The sequence below is a fragment of the Ursus americanus genome, chromosome 4 (genome assembly GCF_024610735.1).
Source record: "Ursus americanus isolate L20-20 chromosome 4, mUrsAme1.1.p, whole genome shotgun sequence".
Taxonomy (NCBI): domain Eukaryota; kingdom Metazoa; phylum Chordata; class Mammalia; order Carnivora; family Ursidae; genus Ursus; species Ursus americanus.
Genome location: NC_142130.1, coordinates 59,435,349 through 59,451,945, shown reverse-complemented (window position 1 = coordinate 59,451,945; position 16,597 = coordinate 59,435,349). Strand labels below are relative to the sequence as shown.

General features: G+C 36.7%; 1 protein-coding gene across 4 annotated transcripts in view; it reads left to right on the top strand.

Annotated features, from left to right (window-relative positions):
• NSUN3 (NOP2/Sun RNA methyltransferase 3) overlaps positions 1–16,597 on the top strand; it is a 301,891-nt gene that overhangs the window by 54,083 nt on the left and 231,211 nt on the right. Inside the window, exon 6 of one of the 4 annotated variants that reach the window (XM_045785401.2) lies at positions 2,538–4,675. The exons of the other annotated variants lie outside the window; for them this stretch is intronic. Coding sequence (XP_045641357.2) covers positions 2,538–2,808 — 271 coding nt within the window. The 3' untranslated portion in view covers positions 2,809–4,675. Of the gene's footprint in view, positions 1–2,537; positions 4,676–16,597 lie in introns of those variants that run through there. 4 annotated transcript variants of the gene reach the window in all.

Below are 16,597 nucleotides of genomic sequence, written 5' to 3'. Positions count from 1 at the left end.
TTAGACAGAGAGAGACAGCCAGCGAGAGAGGGAACACAAGCAGGGGGAGTGGGAGAGGAAGAAGCAGGCTCATAGCGGAGGAGCCTGATGTGGGGCTCGATCCCAGAACACCGGGATCACGCCCTGAGCCGAAGGCAGACGCTTAACCGCTGTGCCACCCAGGCGCCCCAATATTATTATTTTTTTTATATTCTGTCTCCCCCAGCCAGAATGTTAGCTTCATGTAGGCAAGGAGTTTTTGTTGTTGTTGTTCTATTTTAATATATACCTAACATTTAGAACAATGCCCAGCAACATAATAGATGCTCAATTGATAATAAAGAGTGTTCTAGCCTCTTGATGAATTCTTTCATCTGGGACACTCCTTTTATCCCTGGAAAATTCTCTTATTATTTCATTGATTTAGTGTCCCCCCAGTTCCAGTCCTCTATATTACCTTTCCTGTACTCATGTTAATTGAAATTTGGACCTACTTGATTGATCTTACGTGTCTCATTTTTAGTCAATCTGTTTTTCTACTTTTTTGGACAATTTCTTCAACCTTAACTTCTAAACACTTCTACAAAATATTATTTATTTTGTTAAACATATATTTAACTCGTATGAGCCCTTTTCTTGGTCCTGTTCCATGGCATTCTGTTATTGTTTTATGGGTGCTATATCTTTGCTGATCTTTTTGCATTTAGTAGGTCTTATTATGTTTCTTGTTTTCTGAATTTTCTGTTTCTTCGTAGGCCATTTTTTTGTGTATTTTGTTCTTACTCTTACACATTGCTTAAGCATTTCTCGCCCCAAATTATCTGGCAATCCTTGGTTGTACATTTTTATTTAATGGGACAATAAAACACTAGGAGATTTATTTTGGGGGTGGAAGTTTGTGCCTAGTGATGTCACTTTGTGATGAGCTGGCACTTAATCTCATGGCTCCCTTCAAGGTAGAATGCGGAGGACTTTGGTTTCGGAGGGCAAATAATGACAGTGGCTGACTTAGGTCTCCCCAAATAATTTATTCAACTTTCTTAGATAAAAACCTTCCAGACTTTTTACCTGACTACCTGACTTGCCATATATGGTAATATGGAATCCATGGTTTCTTACATATGCTCTGAATTAATATCCTTGTTTTCACTTTTTACTCCCATCACATTGTATCTGGCATTTCCAGTTCCCAAACTCCTCTGTAGTTCCCCAGGTCAAGTTACGTCCTCTGTGGCTGTTGTCCTCACCATGAGAGGCTCTCTCTACTTTCTTGATGCTGTTGCTGCTCCTCCGTCTGCATATCATCTTTCAGAAATGGGTTGAAATCTGTTATTAGTTAATAATTCTATCCTATTTACTTTATTGTTTTGAGTTAGTACTTAAAAAATACATGTATATATTTTTCACTTTATGTTTCAAGATGTCTAAGGATCTTTGAGGAAGGAAAACTTTGTGATCAGTTTGTCTTGAATTAGGACTCTTCAGTCCTTTAATAATTGAACATAGGGAATAAAATGTGAACTTATTTTGATGATGTGTATCTTCATTATAAATCTCCGTTATTGGCATGTGCTCTAGGTTGTTAAAATACATGGGGCTGTCTGTATACTGAAATCCAGTGGAGGTTTTAGAACATGATTCTTAAAAAACATACAAACAGACAAACCAAAAAACCTTGAGTAGTAATTACTCAGGGGTTATCACCACAGCAGCAGGACTAAAACTTTTCTAGTTTTCTCTTTCGGTAGATTACCTTGTCTCCCACTGCACTCTTATTATCAAGGCTTTCTTTCTATCTTGAACTTTTATTTACCTTAAAACATCTTGGTTCCCTATTCATGCTCCCATGTTGTTTCAGATGAAGTGCTGGAACCTCTTCTTTCTGAAGCTAACTCCTCCATTTGCTGTCTGTAGCCATAGGTCTGTTCTTCTCCTGGATCTGCATTTACAAATATGTTCAAGTCTTCCCCTAAAAAAAAAAAACAAAAAACCGAGCCAAAACAGACAAACAAAAACACCTTTCTTTCCATCTTTTCCCGAAGCTACACAGTCATCAGGTGAAGCCTTCGTTATTTCCTTTCTGAGTTTTGTCTCCCTTTAAATATAGGTATTCTCTTAGTGTCTGTGTCTAGTCCACTTACTTTCTTGCTCTTTTCTGGGGAAATCCTATTTACTCCCATGACTTAAGCTATCACTGAATCCTAACTCCTTTCTCGAAGTTCAGATGTTTTCTTCCCACCTACTCATTAGCACCACTCCGTATATTCAAAGACAAACCCATTAATCATGTTCTACCCCCATCCTACTATCCTTAAAAAACAAAGAATCAGCCAAACACATTCTCTGTTTTTCCCATGTTGATTGATCTGATTATCATTTTTGGAGTCATCCAGGGACACATTAGGAAGAAAGAGTTGTAAGGCTAGTAAACATCCAGAGTTTTTGCAGCCTAAGTCATGGTAAGGTTAGTTTCAATTGTAAGCTTCCTTGTCCTCTGACCTCATAGTTTCCTTTTCCTGCATCTAACCAAACTTCTCCATTTTCCTGATTACACACAGGTCTGCAATTAAGGCCTTACGCCCTGGCGGGTTACTAGTGTACTCTACATGCACACTTTCCAAGGCAGAAAATCAAGATGTCATCTGTGAAATTTTAAACTCCTACACGAACATCATGCCTGTGGACATTAAGGAAATGGCAAGGACTTGCTCCCAAGACTTCACATTTGCTCCCACTGGCCAGGAATGTGGACTCTTGGTGATTCCAGATAAGGGCAAAGCCTGGGGCCCAATGTATGTAGCCAAATTGAAGAAATCATGGACTACATGAATTTGGTGATATGCATTTTGTAAGCCATGTCAGTGTATTATTATATTTATTTTTCTGGGTTCTCTAGGTGTTAACATTTACATAATGATGGAGTCATTTTCCCTGAGTCTGTTTGGAATCCTATTTATTTAATACTTGGCATCTCAGAATATAGGCTTGAGAATTTTCCAGTAGTATTTTTCTCCTGGAAATATATCTATAGCACTGGTTTCAGGTGTTGCAGATGGTGTTTGTTCTGTATAATAAATCTGCTGTCTCTTAGTTGGCATTTTGTAGTTAAATTAATCAGAATATATAGTTTTATGCATATGTTTTATGTTTAGGAATACACTCTATCCATGATGTTGGTGCTTTGAATCTTTAAAAATGCATGTTCGGCTGTCCTTTTATAATTTTTCTCCTTATCAAATATACAGATTCTTTCAGAATTCCCCCCCCACCTTTTTCCATAAGAACTGATTAGTATTCTGAGACTAACTTCTTAAGCGGCACTATTTCTAGTTCTAGAAAATAGATTTCTTATTTGCCACGTTGTTTTCCACTAAGGACTATCTTCTGTTTACTGCAAAGGTCAGTGACTCTATTGACACCAGCTTTATTTCTCCACTTTTTTTTGTATTCACAAATACAAATTGAAAGGGTAAATTATGTTGAAAGGCTGTTAGAACAGCAGATTCACATGCACAAGTTTGACTTTCGACATTCAGCTTGTAGAATAATGGAGTCTATCCAGCAGGCTATAAAGCAAGTACTTGAAACAAAACCAGAATGATTAATAACTGCAATAACTGAACTATATTTGGAGAGTTTTGTTACATAATTGCAGTCATAATGAGCACTACAGAATCTGATTATCTTACAGTTGCAATCTGGAGGGGCTTTTTATTTCACTCCGTTATGAAATGTTATATGAGTATGATGTCACGTATTAATGCACAAGAGGGAGATGCCTAATGAGAGTGGATTATACTATTACCAAAACCCAATACCATTTACTATGTGGCTGTCCTCGTTTACATATATCCTGGGAATATTGTGTACATTTCAGTATATCTACTTAGGGTTTGAGCTTCAGGTTTGGATCATGTATTTTCTCTAGAAATTGCTTCACTTGGAGTCCAAAGGTACTTTTCCAACTATTAAGAAAAATTATGTAGCTTACTTCAACAGAGAATATCTATTTGGAAATTAACTTAAAAAAAAATAAACTGACTATGGAAATAGAAAATTCTGCTGAAGCTGAATCCTTTTGAATTTGTTTACTATATTCTGCATATTTAAACTAGAGACTCTTTTCTCCTGAACTTCTTTTTTTCAAGCATATATAATCAGTTTCTTATAGCTGGGAAAGAAAAAGCTGGATCTCTTGGACTCAATGAAATATACTGGATTAATACAGAAAATTAATGATAATGGAAAATGTATTTATTTACTTATTTATTTAAGTTTGTATTTGTTGGTTTTTTCAGTTTAAAACCTTGTCTTCACGGGGCACCTGAGTAGCTCAGTGGGTTAAGCTTCTGCCTTCGGCTCAGGTCGTGATCCCAGGGTCCAGGGATTGAGCCCCATGTTGGGCTCCCTGCTCAGTGGGAGCCTGCTTCTCCCTCTCCTCCCTGCTTGTTATCTCTGTCTCTCCTCTCAAAGAAATAAAATCTTTAAAAAAATTAAAAAAAATAAAACCTTGTCTTCAGATACTGTAGGTTAAAAAGTGCATTTATTCTGTGTAGCTTAATCACAAAGTAAATTTTCACAGTACACTTTGTTGAATGTCATTATTTTTCCAACATGCTGCCATGAAGCCTAATCTGAATACTCAATATGCCATTGGATTTGACCTTCCTATGATTACTGAAAAATGCAAATATAGATACATATATACCTTTATTATTAACATTAATTATAATGAAACAGCTGGCATTTATGGAGCATTAAATATTTGATTAAGTTTTTTATACATATGTTATCTTTTTTGATCTTTAAAACAACTTATGTGAGTATTATAACCACCTTTTATGAATGAGAAAACCCTAGCTCAGTGCTGTTTGTAGCTTGCCAAGGCTACACTGGTAAGTAAAGAGTGGAGCCAAGATTAAAACTAGCTCCAAAGACCAGGTCCTTCTCCCTATACCATACTGTCTCACAAGATAGAGATTATAGGAACCCCCAGGATTACCAGCTGGCCCTCCCTTATTCTGCATTACTCAGGTTTTCACTTGTATGTAGTTCTTTAGTCACAGAGCATTGAAGGGTTAATCAACTCTTGGGAGGAAAAAAACTGCAGTATTTCCATGTGTGTTCTAAACTACTTCTTGTGATTGCAATTCCCAGAAATCTCCCACGGAGGTGCTCTGTGCCTTCCTTTTCTTTGTAGATGCTCAACTGAAGGATAGAAATTTGGAGCAGCCTTGCAATGTCAATTGAAAAGCAAGGAGTAATTGATATTACTTTCTGCGGCATTGAGTTACTTTCAAAATAGCTTTATAAAAGTTTAGGTTGCTTACCAACACATTAACTTCTCTCTGCCTTCAGCACACTGAATAGCTACTAGTTTCAGAAATAGACTATGAATAAATGTAATGCATTTAAATGGTTTATACTGAATTTTTAAAGCATTTGATATTATCTGTGGTTTGAAATCAAGGCAGCCTATAGTCCTTTATCCTATTATACGTATCCTTATAGCCTCATCTTCAAGATTGCATGTTACTCCCTTAGCAGTATTGTGAAAAATATCCTTTTATACAATGTGAGTAGGTGTAAAATAATAGGTACCAGAACACTTGCTATATGACTAAATAAAGTAATCACAAATCTAATAGGCCCTCATCCAAGAAGGCTTTATACCTGGAAGATAAGCATCAGATGATCTGCATAGGCTGATGCAACTCATCTGGAATACAAAGAGAAAATTGGAACCAATAGCAACAGTTTTATTAGATGCAAAGAAGTCCTTTGATGCAGTTGAATGGGACTACTTGTATTATGTGTTAGGTAAATTTGACTTTGGGGACAAATATAACAGCACAAACCATTTATATGGTTCAGATCAATGGTTTACAATCTCCTTTTCCTTGCCTTATTGCTGCATTGGGGAGTAAGTAAGGATGGTACCCATTACTGATGTTACTTTTCAGCCTGACATTGAAGTTATAATATCACCCAGATCCCATGGGTATCTGAAGGATATTCAGATGAAGGTTCACAAATTAACTAATGTCTCCTGATAACCTACTACTTGTGCTGAAAGCCCTAACAGCATCTGTCCTGAAAACATTAAAAGTAATGTCAGTATTTGGAATGGCGTCAGGCTGCAAAGTCAATGGGAGAGAATCAGAAATACTATCTTAACATTATAGTTTCTATTAACACTTACTGTGTGACATTTAAAATAAAATGAAAATTTAACAAGAATTGACTTGGGATTCTCATTAGGGAATGATTAAACAATAGAATAAAAAAAATTAAAAAAATTGACCTGTAATTTAATGCTCAGATTTTTAAAAAATAGGTTTCACTAAATCTAAGGAGGAAGAAAGTCTGGTAAAGCACATACCTCTTTAAAATTTAATTAGCTCAATCAAATATTAACTCCATACCTTTCTGTAACTTTTCACAAATGAAGAAAGTAATTTCCTTAGTTATGTGAGATCATATAGTCATGTTGAAACTGGGTGAAAGCATATGCTACCTTAGAAGAAGGACTTTCTGCCTCACTGGAAGCTACTTGATGGCATACGTCAAGACTCAGTTAAGCTTGCTATGGCTTGTCAAAAGGGATTTTCTGCTGCATATTGCTATGGAAGAGGCTATTACACACAAATAACTGTACAACCTAGCAGAATCAACAGATACTAAAGGCATATAGCCTACTGAAAAATAAGAAGCAGGACCCAGTTTCTTCCTAGTTCTGAAAAACAAATAGGAGTACAATTGCAGGTATTAACAAGAATGGACAAAGTTTGGAGGGATTAGCACTGGTGATAGAAAAGGGGACTGAGCTTATTCCAGCTTATAATTACTAAGTTATAGAGAGAAAGATTATTCATTTACTCATCCAAACAAAGTATTAACAACCTTTCCAAAACAGTAAACCTTTTCCTCCTGGCATTACATTAATCACTGGGGTGAGGGGTGGAGAAATGAGAAGACCAAGGAGCCAGTGCTGACTCATGAACTGTTTTAGTAGGGATGGATTAGTGTGGGCTTGTAGCTCATAACTGCAACTTTTAAGAAAAAGGAAAAGGGGACATGGTGGTGGCAATTAGCTCTAATGCTACTGGAAATTGTTCTATATGATATAGTCATGAATAGCCAACTAGCTATACCACATTTCCACAGATAGATATCCTTCTTGACTTGATTATAAAAAAAACTTCAGTTTAAGTCCTAAATTATAGCAAATGTGTTTGATAAACAGAGCAGATATATACAAACTACCTGTGTTCTTCAATAAAAAAAAGACTGCTTTTGTCATATAGTCTACCATAGATAATCTCTGTTAAATAGTCTATATGAAGCTATAGCTGTGCCCATAGACAGATTATTTTCAACTAACCTGACCATACAGAGTTAACAGGTTCCTTTCTCACCCCCACAGTATTGAGTTGGGTGAAGCAAGTTGATGGAGTTTCACAAGAGGTGGTTGTGAACCAGAAGTTGTGAACCCTGGGATTACACCCTGAGCCGAAGGCAGACACTTAATGACTGAGCCACCCAGGCGCCCCTACCTTTCTGATTCTTTTACTGCCTCTCTTTCAATGGCTTTTGTCTTCATTATCTTCAGGAGCTCACATTCTTGGGCATTTCCTAGAACTTGGCGTTAGCTAGAGGCACACTCTCCAATGGAGCTTTCTACCTGATGGCAATGTTTTATCTGCCTTGTGAAATATGGACAATATAGTAGCCAAGCATGGCTACTGAGCACTTGAAATGTGGCCAGTGTGACAGAGGAACTAAAATTATATTTTAATTAATTTAAATATAAGTAGCCATCTGTGGCTATTGGCTACCATATCGGATAGCACAGATCTAGAATTTCTCTACTTAGGAAAATTTAATCTCAGTACCTTGTATCCTTTCAGCTTTATTACTCTCTCATTAAAACTGCAGTCCAATCTCCTTGACACTTGTAGTTTTTAAACCTTTTTCCCTCTGAGACTGTCCATTCCTCTCTCGTGGTCTCCTTTCCCTATCTATCCTAAACTCTATAGTTGATGCCTTAATACTTTTTTTCTGACAGTGCTTTTATCTCCTCATACTTTTGGATTCTGTGGCATCTGACACTTAAAATTGCAACTCTGGATCAGCCTGGTAGTTCCTACATCTGCTTCTGTCATACGTGGATGGCTGAGCATTGTTTGGAAAGAAAGAAAACCATATAGTAGTGTAGACTGATGTCACTACATATTCATACACCTGTGCAGATTGATTTCGCTACAGATTCATGTTGCCCTGCCTCCCCTAGGACATTTACACCACTCAACAACTTTGGCTATTCTTTGGCCAGCTTCCTTCTCCATTTCCATTAGTGACTTTTCCAAACTTCCACTATTTTCTACAACTGTCCTATATAAGCACTCTCCTCTTTTCTCTCAGAAGAGGCTCCTGCCTCCTAGTTCCTTGAGAAAATTATGGCTGTCAGAGTGAATGTTCTTAATCTTTCCTCATGCATACTCCTCTTCATTTTATTTAGAAGCACCACCATCTATCTGGCCTTAAAAGTTAGAAACCTGGGAGCCGTTTTCGGTTTTTCTCTTTAAAAACCAAGTCTTGCCTTATTTTATCGTTCTCTCTTAATACCATTGGTGTTGCCTTAGTTAAGGCCACCTGGGCTATTGAATTTTCTCCCCAATTCATCTTCCTACCTCCTGCCTCACAGTTCACAATCCACACTCTATTGCTGCTCAAGTTCTGTTCCTACAATAAAATCCCTTCCTATTACCCTGCTTAAAATTCTTCAGTGATCTTTAAAAAAAGGAGGGGGGTCTGCCTGGATGACGCAGTCAGTTATGCTTTTGACTCTTTGGTTTCGGCTTAGGTTGTGATCTCAGAGTCGTGAGATTGAGCCCCAAGTCGGGCTCTGTGCTCAGCACGGAGTCTGCTTGAGATTCTCTCTCCCCTCTCCCTATGCCCCTCCTGCTCATGCTCTCTCTCTCTTTCTCTCTCAAATAAATAAATCTTAAAAAAAAATAAATTCTTCAATGGCTCCCTGTTGCCTATAGGATAAAATCTGAGCCCTTAGTATTTCATGCTATGTTCTCTTGTTTTGAGATCTGTATCTCTCTCTTTCTTACTCTTTCACACACACACAGACACACACACACAGACACACGAATTCATCCTTATTAACTTCATCAAAATTTGAATATTCATGTTGAAGAAACCTAATACCACAGTGTATGAAGTGTCCCAGCTTATTGTTTGGGATATCTGTTAAATAACTTGCCAGTGTCCCCAGTCTATAATTAGCTAGAGTTCTACTAGAGAACTGTTTTTTTTTTTTTTTCAAAGTGATCTAGATTTTTACGAATATAGTATTCTTGTTCTTATACTCTTATCTGAAAACAATAAAGGCATATTTTAGGCTGCAATACTGAGTTTTTCCATAGTGAATTGTAAGAATAGTCAAATCATTTTCAAAAGCTTGTGCATTGGACTGAGAGATGTAAATAGAGAATCCGCTATATTATGAGCATGCTTAGGCATGCATACAGTGTGGGAAAATTTTAAAATGAAATAGGCTCAATAATAAGTTTGGAATGCCAGTGGATAAATCCATAATTGTCTTCTAGAGGATACTTCAAACCTACAAGGAATATCCAAGGGCAGAACAGCAGATGAGAATGTCTTAAAATAGAAAACGAAATTGTACTTCAGCACATCAAGGACAGTCAAAAATAGATTATTAAAGTGGCACTTGCAGAAACTATAGAAAAATCTTACTCTCTATAAACTTACCAGTTATTCCAGAGTTGGGTTTTTTTAGTATGATTTAGAGCTACTTCTACCTTTAACTTTATCTGTAACATTAAATAGGTCTCTAACTTTCTAAATCTTGGTTGCCTAATTTTTAAAGTAAAATAGATTATCTCTAAGGGAAGTGAGTATGTTTTGAGCCATTACAATATTGCAGGCATTGTTCTAAGTATTTACATACTTGTTATTTTATTTAGTCCAGTTTCTTCTCTTTTATAAAGTTCTCTGACCTGAAACTGAGATTGAGGTAAAGGGCTAATATTGTGTACTAAAGTCAAGAGAGAAATTAGATGGTAGTGAACCAAAATAGTCTAAGAGGAGTTGATAAAAGGAAGAGTAAGTTCTGAGTAGGCAAAGCATCTGACAAAGGAGAAGCAGACAGGAGAAGGAGAGCCTGGTTGAAGAGGACGACTGTCCATGTTAGTTCATATTCTTGGCAGTTACATTCATTTTGCTAAACTGGCATTTCTGTAAAGCCAAGATGCCAGAAAGCCTGGTTGTTTCTATTTCTTTTTTGTAGAAAACCAAAACATGACATTTTTCACTCTAATGTATCTCAAACTTTCATAATGAGAGCCCCCTTTTTAAAGAGCAAAAATATTTTCTGAGGCTCCAATGTTTTCTTATTTATTTTAAAATAGAACAGTGTATAGGGGCACCTGGATGGCTCAATTAATTGTCTGCTATCAGCTCAGGTCATCATCTCAGGGTTTTAGGATCGAGCCCCACATTGGGCTCCCTGCTCATCGGGGGGGGGGGGGGGCGGGAGGTCTGCTTCTCCATCTCCCTCTGCCCTTCCCCTCACTTGTGCAAGCTCTCTCTCTCTCAAATAAATAAGTAAAAATCTTAGAAAAATAGAACAGTATATAAAATTCTGTATACAAATTGTTTTACACAACTCTAAAATCCACAAACCCTATAAAGATTTAAACAATTGAAAAATGGAGTTGAAACAAATAACATTAATTATTAAACATAGCATACTGTTCTGTTGAAATAGTTTCGTCACTTGAAATCTGAGTGTGGTATTAACTGTTAAGGTGTAGGGGCTTTGGAGTTCAGCCTATCTTGGCTATCATGCAACAATTAATTTCTTCCACCAATTTTCTCTATTTGTACTAAAGAAAAACCTAATTTTTGTGTGTTCTATGATGCCGTTTGTCTCCAACTTTTAATGAATACAGAATTTATATATTAAGAACACCTTCAGGGTTCTTTTTTTTTTTTTTTTAAGATTTTATTTATTTATTTGACAGAGACAGCCAGTGAGAGAGGGAACACAAGCAGGGGGAGTGGAAGAGGAAGAAGCAGGCTCCCAGCAGAGGAGCCTGATGTGGGGCTCGATCCCAGAACACTGGGCTCACGCCCTGAGCCGAAGGCAGATGCTTAACGACTGCACCACCCAGGCGCCCCTAGGGTTCTTAAGTTATGTCACAGATATTAAAACAGTACTGCTTAATTTTAACTTAATAACAGAACTACCTTAAGCACTAGAATCTTATTGTGACCATTCAGATAATACAGAGTATGCCTACATTCTATTTTTTTCTTTTAAGATTTTATGTTTAAGTAATCTCTAAACCCAAAGTGGGACTCAAACTCACAACCCCAAGATCAAGAGTTGCACACTCTACTTCCTGAGCCAGCCAGGTGCCCCAAAGTAGTTTCTTTCCGAGGACTCTTTTCTAGGCTTACAGGTGGCTACTTTTTTTTTTTTTTAAGATTTATTTATTTATTTATTTGAGAGAGAAACAAAGACAGAGAGAAGGAGAGGGAGAAGCAGGTTCCCCACTGAGCAGGAAGCCCAACATGTGGGGCTCAATCCCAGGACCCTAGGATCCTGACCTGAGTCAAAGGCAGATGCTTAATTGGCTGAGCCATCCAGGAGCCCCAGGTGGCTACTTTCTCACCACATGTTCAAGTGTCCTCTTGACTTGAACAAACCATCTTGACTTGAACAAACCTCTTGAACAAGCCATCAGTTTGTTCTCTATAGTTAAGAGTCTGTTTCTTGGTTTGTCTCTCTCTCTCTCTCTTTTTTCTCTCTTTGTTCATTTGTTTCTTAAATTCCACATATGAGTGAAATCATGGTGTTTGTCTTTCCCTGACTTATTTTGCTTAGCTCCATCCATGTCTTCGCAGAGGGCACGATTTCATTCTTTTTTTATAGCTAAATAATATTCCATTGTGTTTGTGTATACATATATATATATATCACAAATACATTGTTTTTAAGAAAATATAATACTATTGCACACTTAATTGACTATGGTAGAGTGTAAACATAACTTTTATATGCACTGTGAAACCAAAAAACCATTTGGCTCCTTAGTGTGCTATTCTTTTTTATTTCAGTGGTCTGGAACCAACCCCACAATATCTCCCAGATATGCTTGTATTTATTTTTGAACTTGAAATGTACCCCTTCTCATATATCTATATCTATATAGATATGTACAATTTTTATTTTATTTTTATTTATTTATTTGAGAAAGAGATAGAGAAAGAGCAGGAGGGCTGGACAGAGGGAGAGGAAGAGAGAGAATCTCCAGCAAACTCCCCACTGAGTGAGGAGCCCGACATGGGGTTTAATCTCAGGACCCTGAGACTATGACCTGAGCCAAAATCAAGAGTCAGATGCTCAACCCACTGAGCCACCCAGGCACTCCATATGTCCGTATAATTTAAAAAAAAAAAAAAAACAACTGCCTGTGACTCACTTGGTTGATTTCATGACCCAGGAATGGTTTGTGATCTGTGGTTTGAAGAAACCGCTAACCAGCCATTCCTGCTGTGTCAAGTTAAGTAAAAAGATACATAACAGTACTATATTAATTCACTTCTACATGCCTTCACAGAACTTCAATATACTGTTTTGTTCTTGGTTTAAAAGTTAATTTCAGAACACTTTTTAAAAATCTTATATAAGACATAGTATACTATAGTATTCAAAATCCTTCCCATGTAAGGACCCTAATTATGAATTTTTCTTAGATTTCAGTGAGTGTTTTCAGATTAGGAAGACAGTGGAAATCAGGTTATTTCCCATTTTGTCTTGGGTGCTGAGAAACATAGCTGAGTTCTATGATCAGTTGCAGCAAATATCTCTGTCTCCCTTCACCTACCTCATTTTCTACATGGCTCTTCTCCTTTTCAGATAAAATGGTCATACTGTGGAATGCATTAACGTCTTAGTATCTTACCTCATCAGTAAAATTAGAATAACAAAAATAATTTCTATTTTATAGATTTTTGTGAGAGCTGAATGAGACAATACTTGTAAGTACTTCGAACATTGCTTAGCTTGTAGTAAGAGGACAGACAATAAATGAAGTTATTACTGGTATCATCTAAGGTTTTAAAAGCAAACATACAATTAGTTATTTATTATTTCTTTTCCCAATCTTATGGAACCAGCAACCTCCCATAAATATAAAATCTTCTCTGAGGTGAGCATATAAATGTGCTTCTGCGTCTTATTCCATAACTATCCCTTTATCAGGTGAATTAATAGATAAATGTTTTCTCTTAGAATCTCAAGGCTGGGTAATCCCTCCCACCCCCGGCCTTACTCACTCCTTTGTGATAGGTATATATGAGTTTGTTTTCCCACTAGTATGCAAGAAACTTGAGGGCCAGGGTCTGTCTTATCAGTCTTTGAATTCCCCCAGCACTTTATTTAGTGCTTTGCTACAGTAGGTATTTCATAAATGTTTAATGAAATAAATTAATCTAACTGGTTCTTTTCAATGTCAATAAAGTAAGGAAGTTCTCAGTAAGGAGTAAAAAGCCAAACAGAGTTGGATGAAAGCACAGAGGAAGTTTGATAATCAGAATGTTAGCTGAGGCAGTAAGGCCAATTTAGAATGCCCAGTTTTCCTATCAGTGGTGGTGAAGAACATGGGCTTTTGGTAAATCTGTATATAAAATCTTGTGTCTGTTGCTTCCTACTTATTCAAATGTGGGCAGATTATGTAGTCTCTTTAAGCTTCGGATCCCTTCGATCTATGGTAAAAATAATGAAAAGATCATATTTAAAGTACTGAGCACGGTGTCTGTTATATAGGAAGCTGATGTATTAGGTTTTCTTTTGCTGTGTCACAAATTACCACAAACTTACCAGTGTAAAATTTATTGTTTTACAGTTTTCATGGGTCAGCAGTCCAGGACATTATAATTTTGCCCTCTGTTTATGGTTTCAAAGGCTAAAATCAAGATGTAAGCCAAGTATGCCTTCATCTAGAGATGAGACTAGGGAGCCATCTGTTTCCAAGCTCTCTCAATTTGTTGGTCCAATTTTGATACTAACTGTTGGCTAGAAACACTCTCAGCAACTAGAAGCCACTGGCGGGTCCTTGTCACGTGGCCCTCTCCATAGGCCTTCTCACTCTATGAATCTCTTAATCCTTTTAATTTCTTCCTTCAGAAAAGGCTCCCAGTCGTTTTAAGTACTCACGTGACTAGATCAGGCCCACCTAAGGTAATCTCCCTTCTGATGAACTCATAGTCAACTGATTAGTAACTCAGACTTGGGAGTGATATTTCATCATGTTCATAGGACTGGCTCACATGCAGGAGGAGAGGATTATACAAGGGTGAGGGTTGCAGGGGGATGGGAATCTTAGGGGTCATCTTAGCATTCTGCATAACACAAGATGTAATTTCAGATTCCCTGTGAATGAGCATTTAAGTTTTGGGAAACAAGTGGCTAAAGAGAAAGAATCACATTTCATTTCACCATTCCACATTCAGTGAATGTGTGCAGTGTAGTAAGTATGAGAGACTTGTGGTTGATGTTTTCTCGCTGCATGCCTCTGTTACTTTAAGCATCTTGCCATTCTAAGTATGATTATACCGCTTATGTATACATATTAATTATATAGCATGGCCCTTAACTATTTAATCAGGGGGTAAGTGGAAGAAACAACATTTTTTTAAGATTGGAAGATAAACTGGCTGTGTTACATTTATTGACACCTGGTAGATCTCCCATACAGCAGTTTCGTAAGAAATTTTAAAAGATAATTTTGATTATATACTATTTGCATTTAATACCCTGTTTCTATAAAGAAACAACTCTACTGTATTTTTCATATTGTTATTATCATCTCAGACTCCTTGAGATAACAAATGAGACAAAAATGGTTGAAAGGGTGTAGAGTTAGGGAGATATGGGTCCTCTTTCATATTCCTCCTGTATCAAGTGGTTTAAACAAACTTTATTATAATTTTCAGTTGTATGAATTATATTAAATATAGAGAGTACAAAGAAATACAAAATTACCTTTATTGTCAACAAATTTTCAATCTTGCTTGCAAAGGTAAGACACAAATATGAAGAACTAAGTCACAGTAGAAGGCAGTATATAATAATAAGCCAATGAATAGTGATTGATACGATAGATTCATAATTATAAGCTGGAGATGTTGAAGATAGCTAAGGGAAGTAGGCGACCACAGTTAAACCTGTAGAGATGGGAAGGATGTCACCAGATGGGGAGAATGGAAGAGGACATTTCTGGAGGGTGGAGTGGCATGAACAGAAATGGAGATGTACATACATGGAAGGATATTCATGGAGTGGCAGTCTGGCTGGAGTCCAGAGCTCAACTAAATGAATAGGAAGAGATACAGTTGAAAATGTAGTTCTTCTTTGGAACTTCAGGTGGGAATCCAAAGAGTTTGGACTTAATTAAATAGGCAATGGCAGTCCACTGAACCTTTTTCAGAAGAGGAATGTCGCACAGAGTAAATATCGAATAAGCATTTCTAGAAAGAATGAATGAATACGTAATAAATATGTTATTTTAAGAAGAGTAATAGTTTGGGGAAGGTTGAATTGGAGGAAATAGAATATTGGCCTGGCCTGTATTATTCTAAGGATCTGAGATATGCCCTGTTCAGTCATAAGATCTGAGTTAGGTCATATCAAAGCAATGAAATTTCAAAAGGAGGCATAGATGGGAAGGAAGAATTAATAGGATTTGAAGACTAACTTAATGTGGGTGGAATGGAAGAGAGAGAGGAACTGAAAATAACTCTGGATTTCTAACCTGGATAATTAAAAAAAATGATGGTAGCACTTTACAGTTTTCCTCCATGTAAAATGAGGAGAATAAACAATATTCAGCTCATAGTATAAGCACATTTTTATTATTATTGTTATATACCTAAAATAGCTAACACATTGCTTGAGTGATTGTTGGTTTCCAGTAAATAGTTGTTATTATAATATTGTTGTCATCATTAATATTCTTTAATTCATAATCCCTGAATCCAAAAAGCTCTGAAAATTTAAAAAAAATTTTTTGCTAATATGTTCAGTAACCTGACCTGAAGTCCTTTGACAGCAAAACCTTACCTGAACTGACTGAGAGGTTATTTGTATCTTTATTAACTGTGTAAATAATGGTGTGTTTTGCCCCCTAAATATTAACGATACTCCTGGGAGTATTAAAAAAATATATGATATATGTAATATATCTTCTAATATTTGAAAATATCTAATTTCAAGTTCTGTCTAGCTCAAGGGTGTTAGATACAGGATAGTGAGCCTGTATTCCTGTTGCTGGGAAAAGAAAAACAGAGCTACTTTGAAGGGACAAATAATTGATTTACATATGATGGGTTTGAGGTGGTTTTTCCCATGCAAGTGAAACTGTTTTTTAGGCAATTGGAGGTAAATGATTGGAATTTCAGGCAAATGAGTGAGAGCAATATAGAAGTGAATTTTTAAGGCATGAGTAGGATGGGATCTTCTAGAAAGACTTTGAGGAGGGAGAAAAAAAGCCATGAGTGATTCTGGAAACATGGG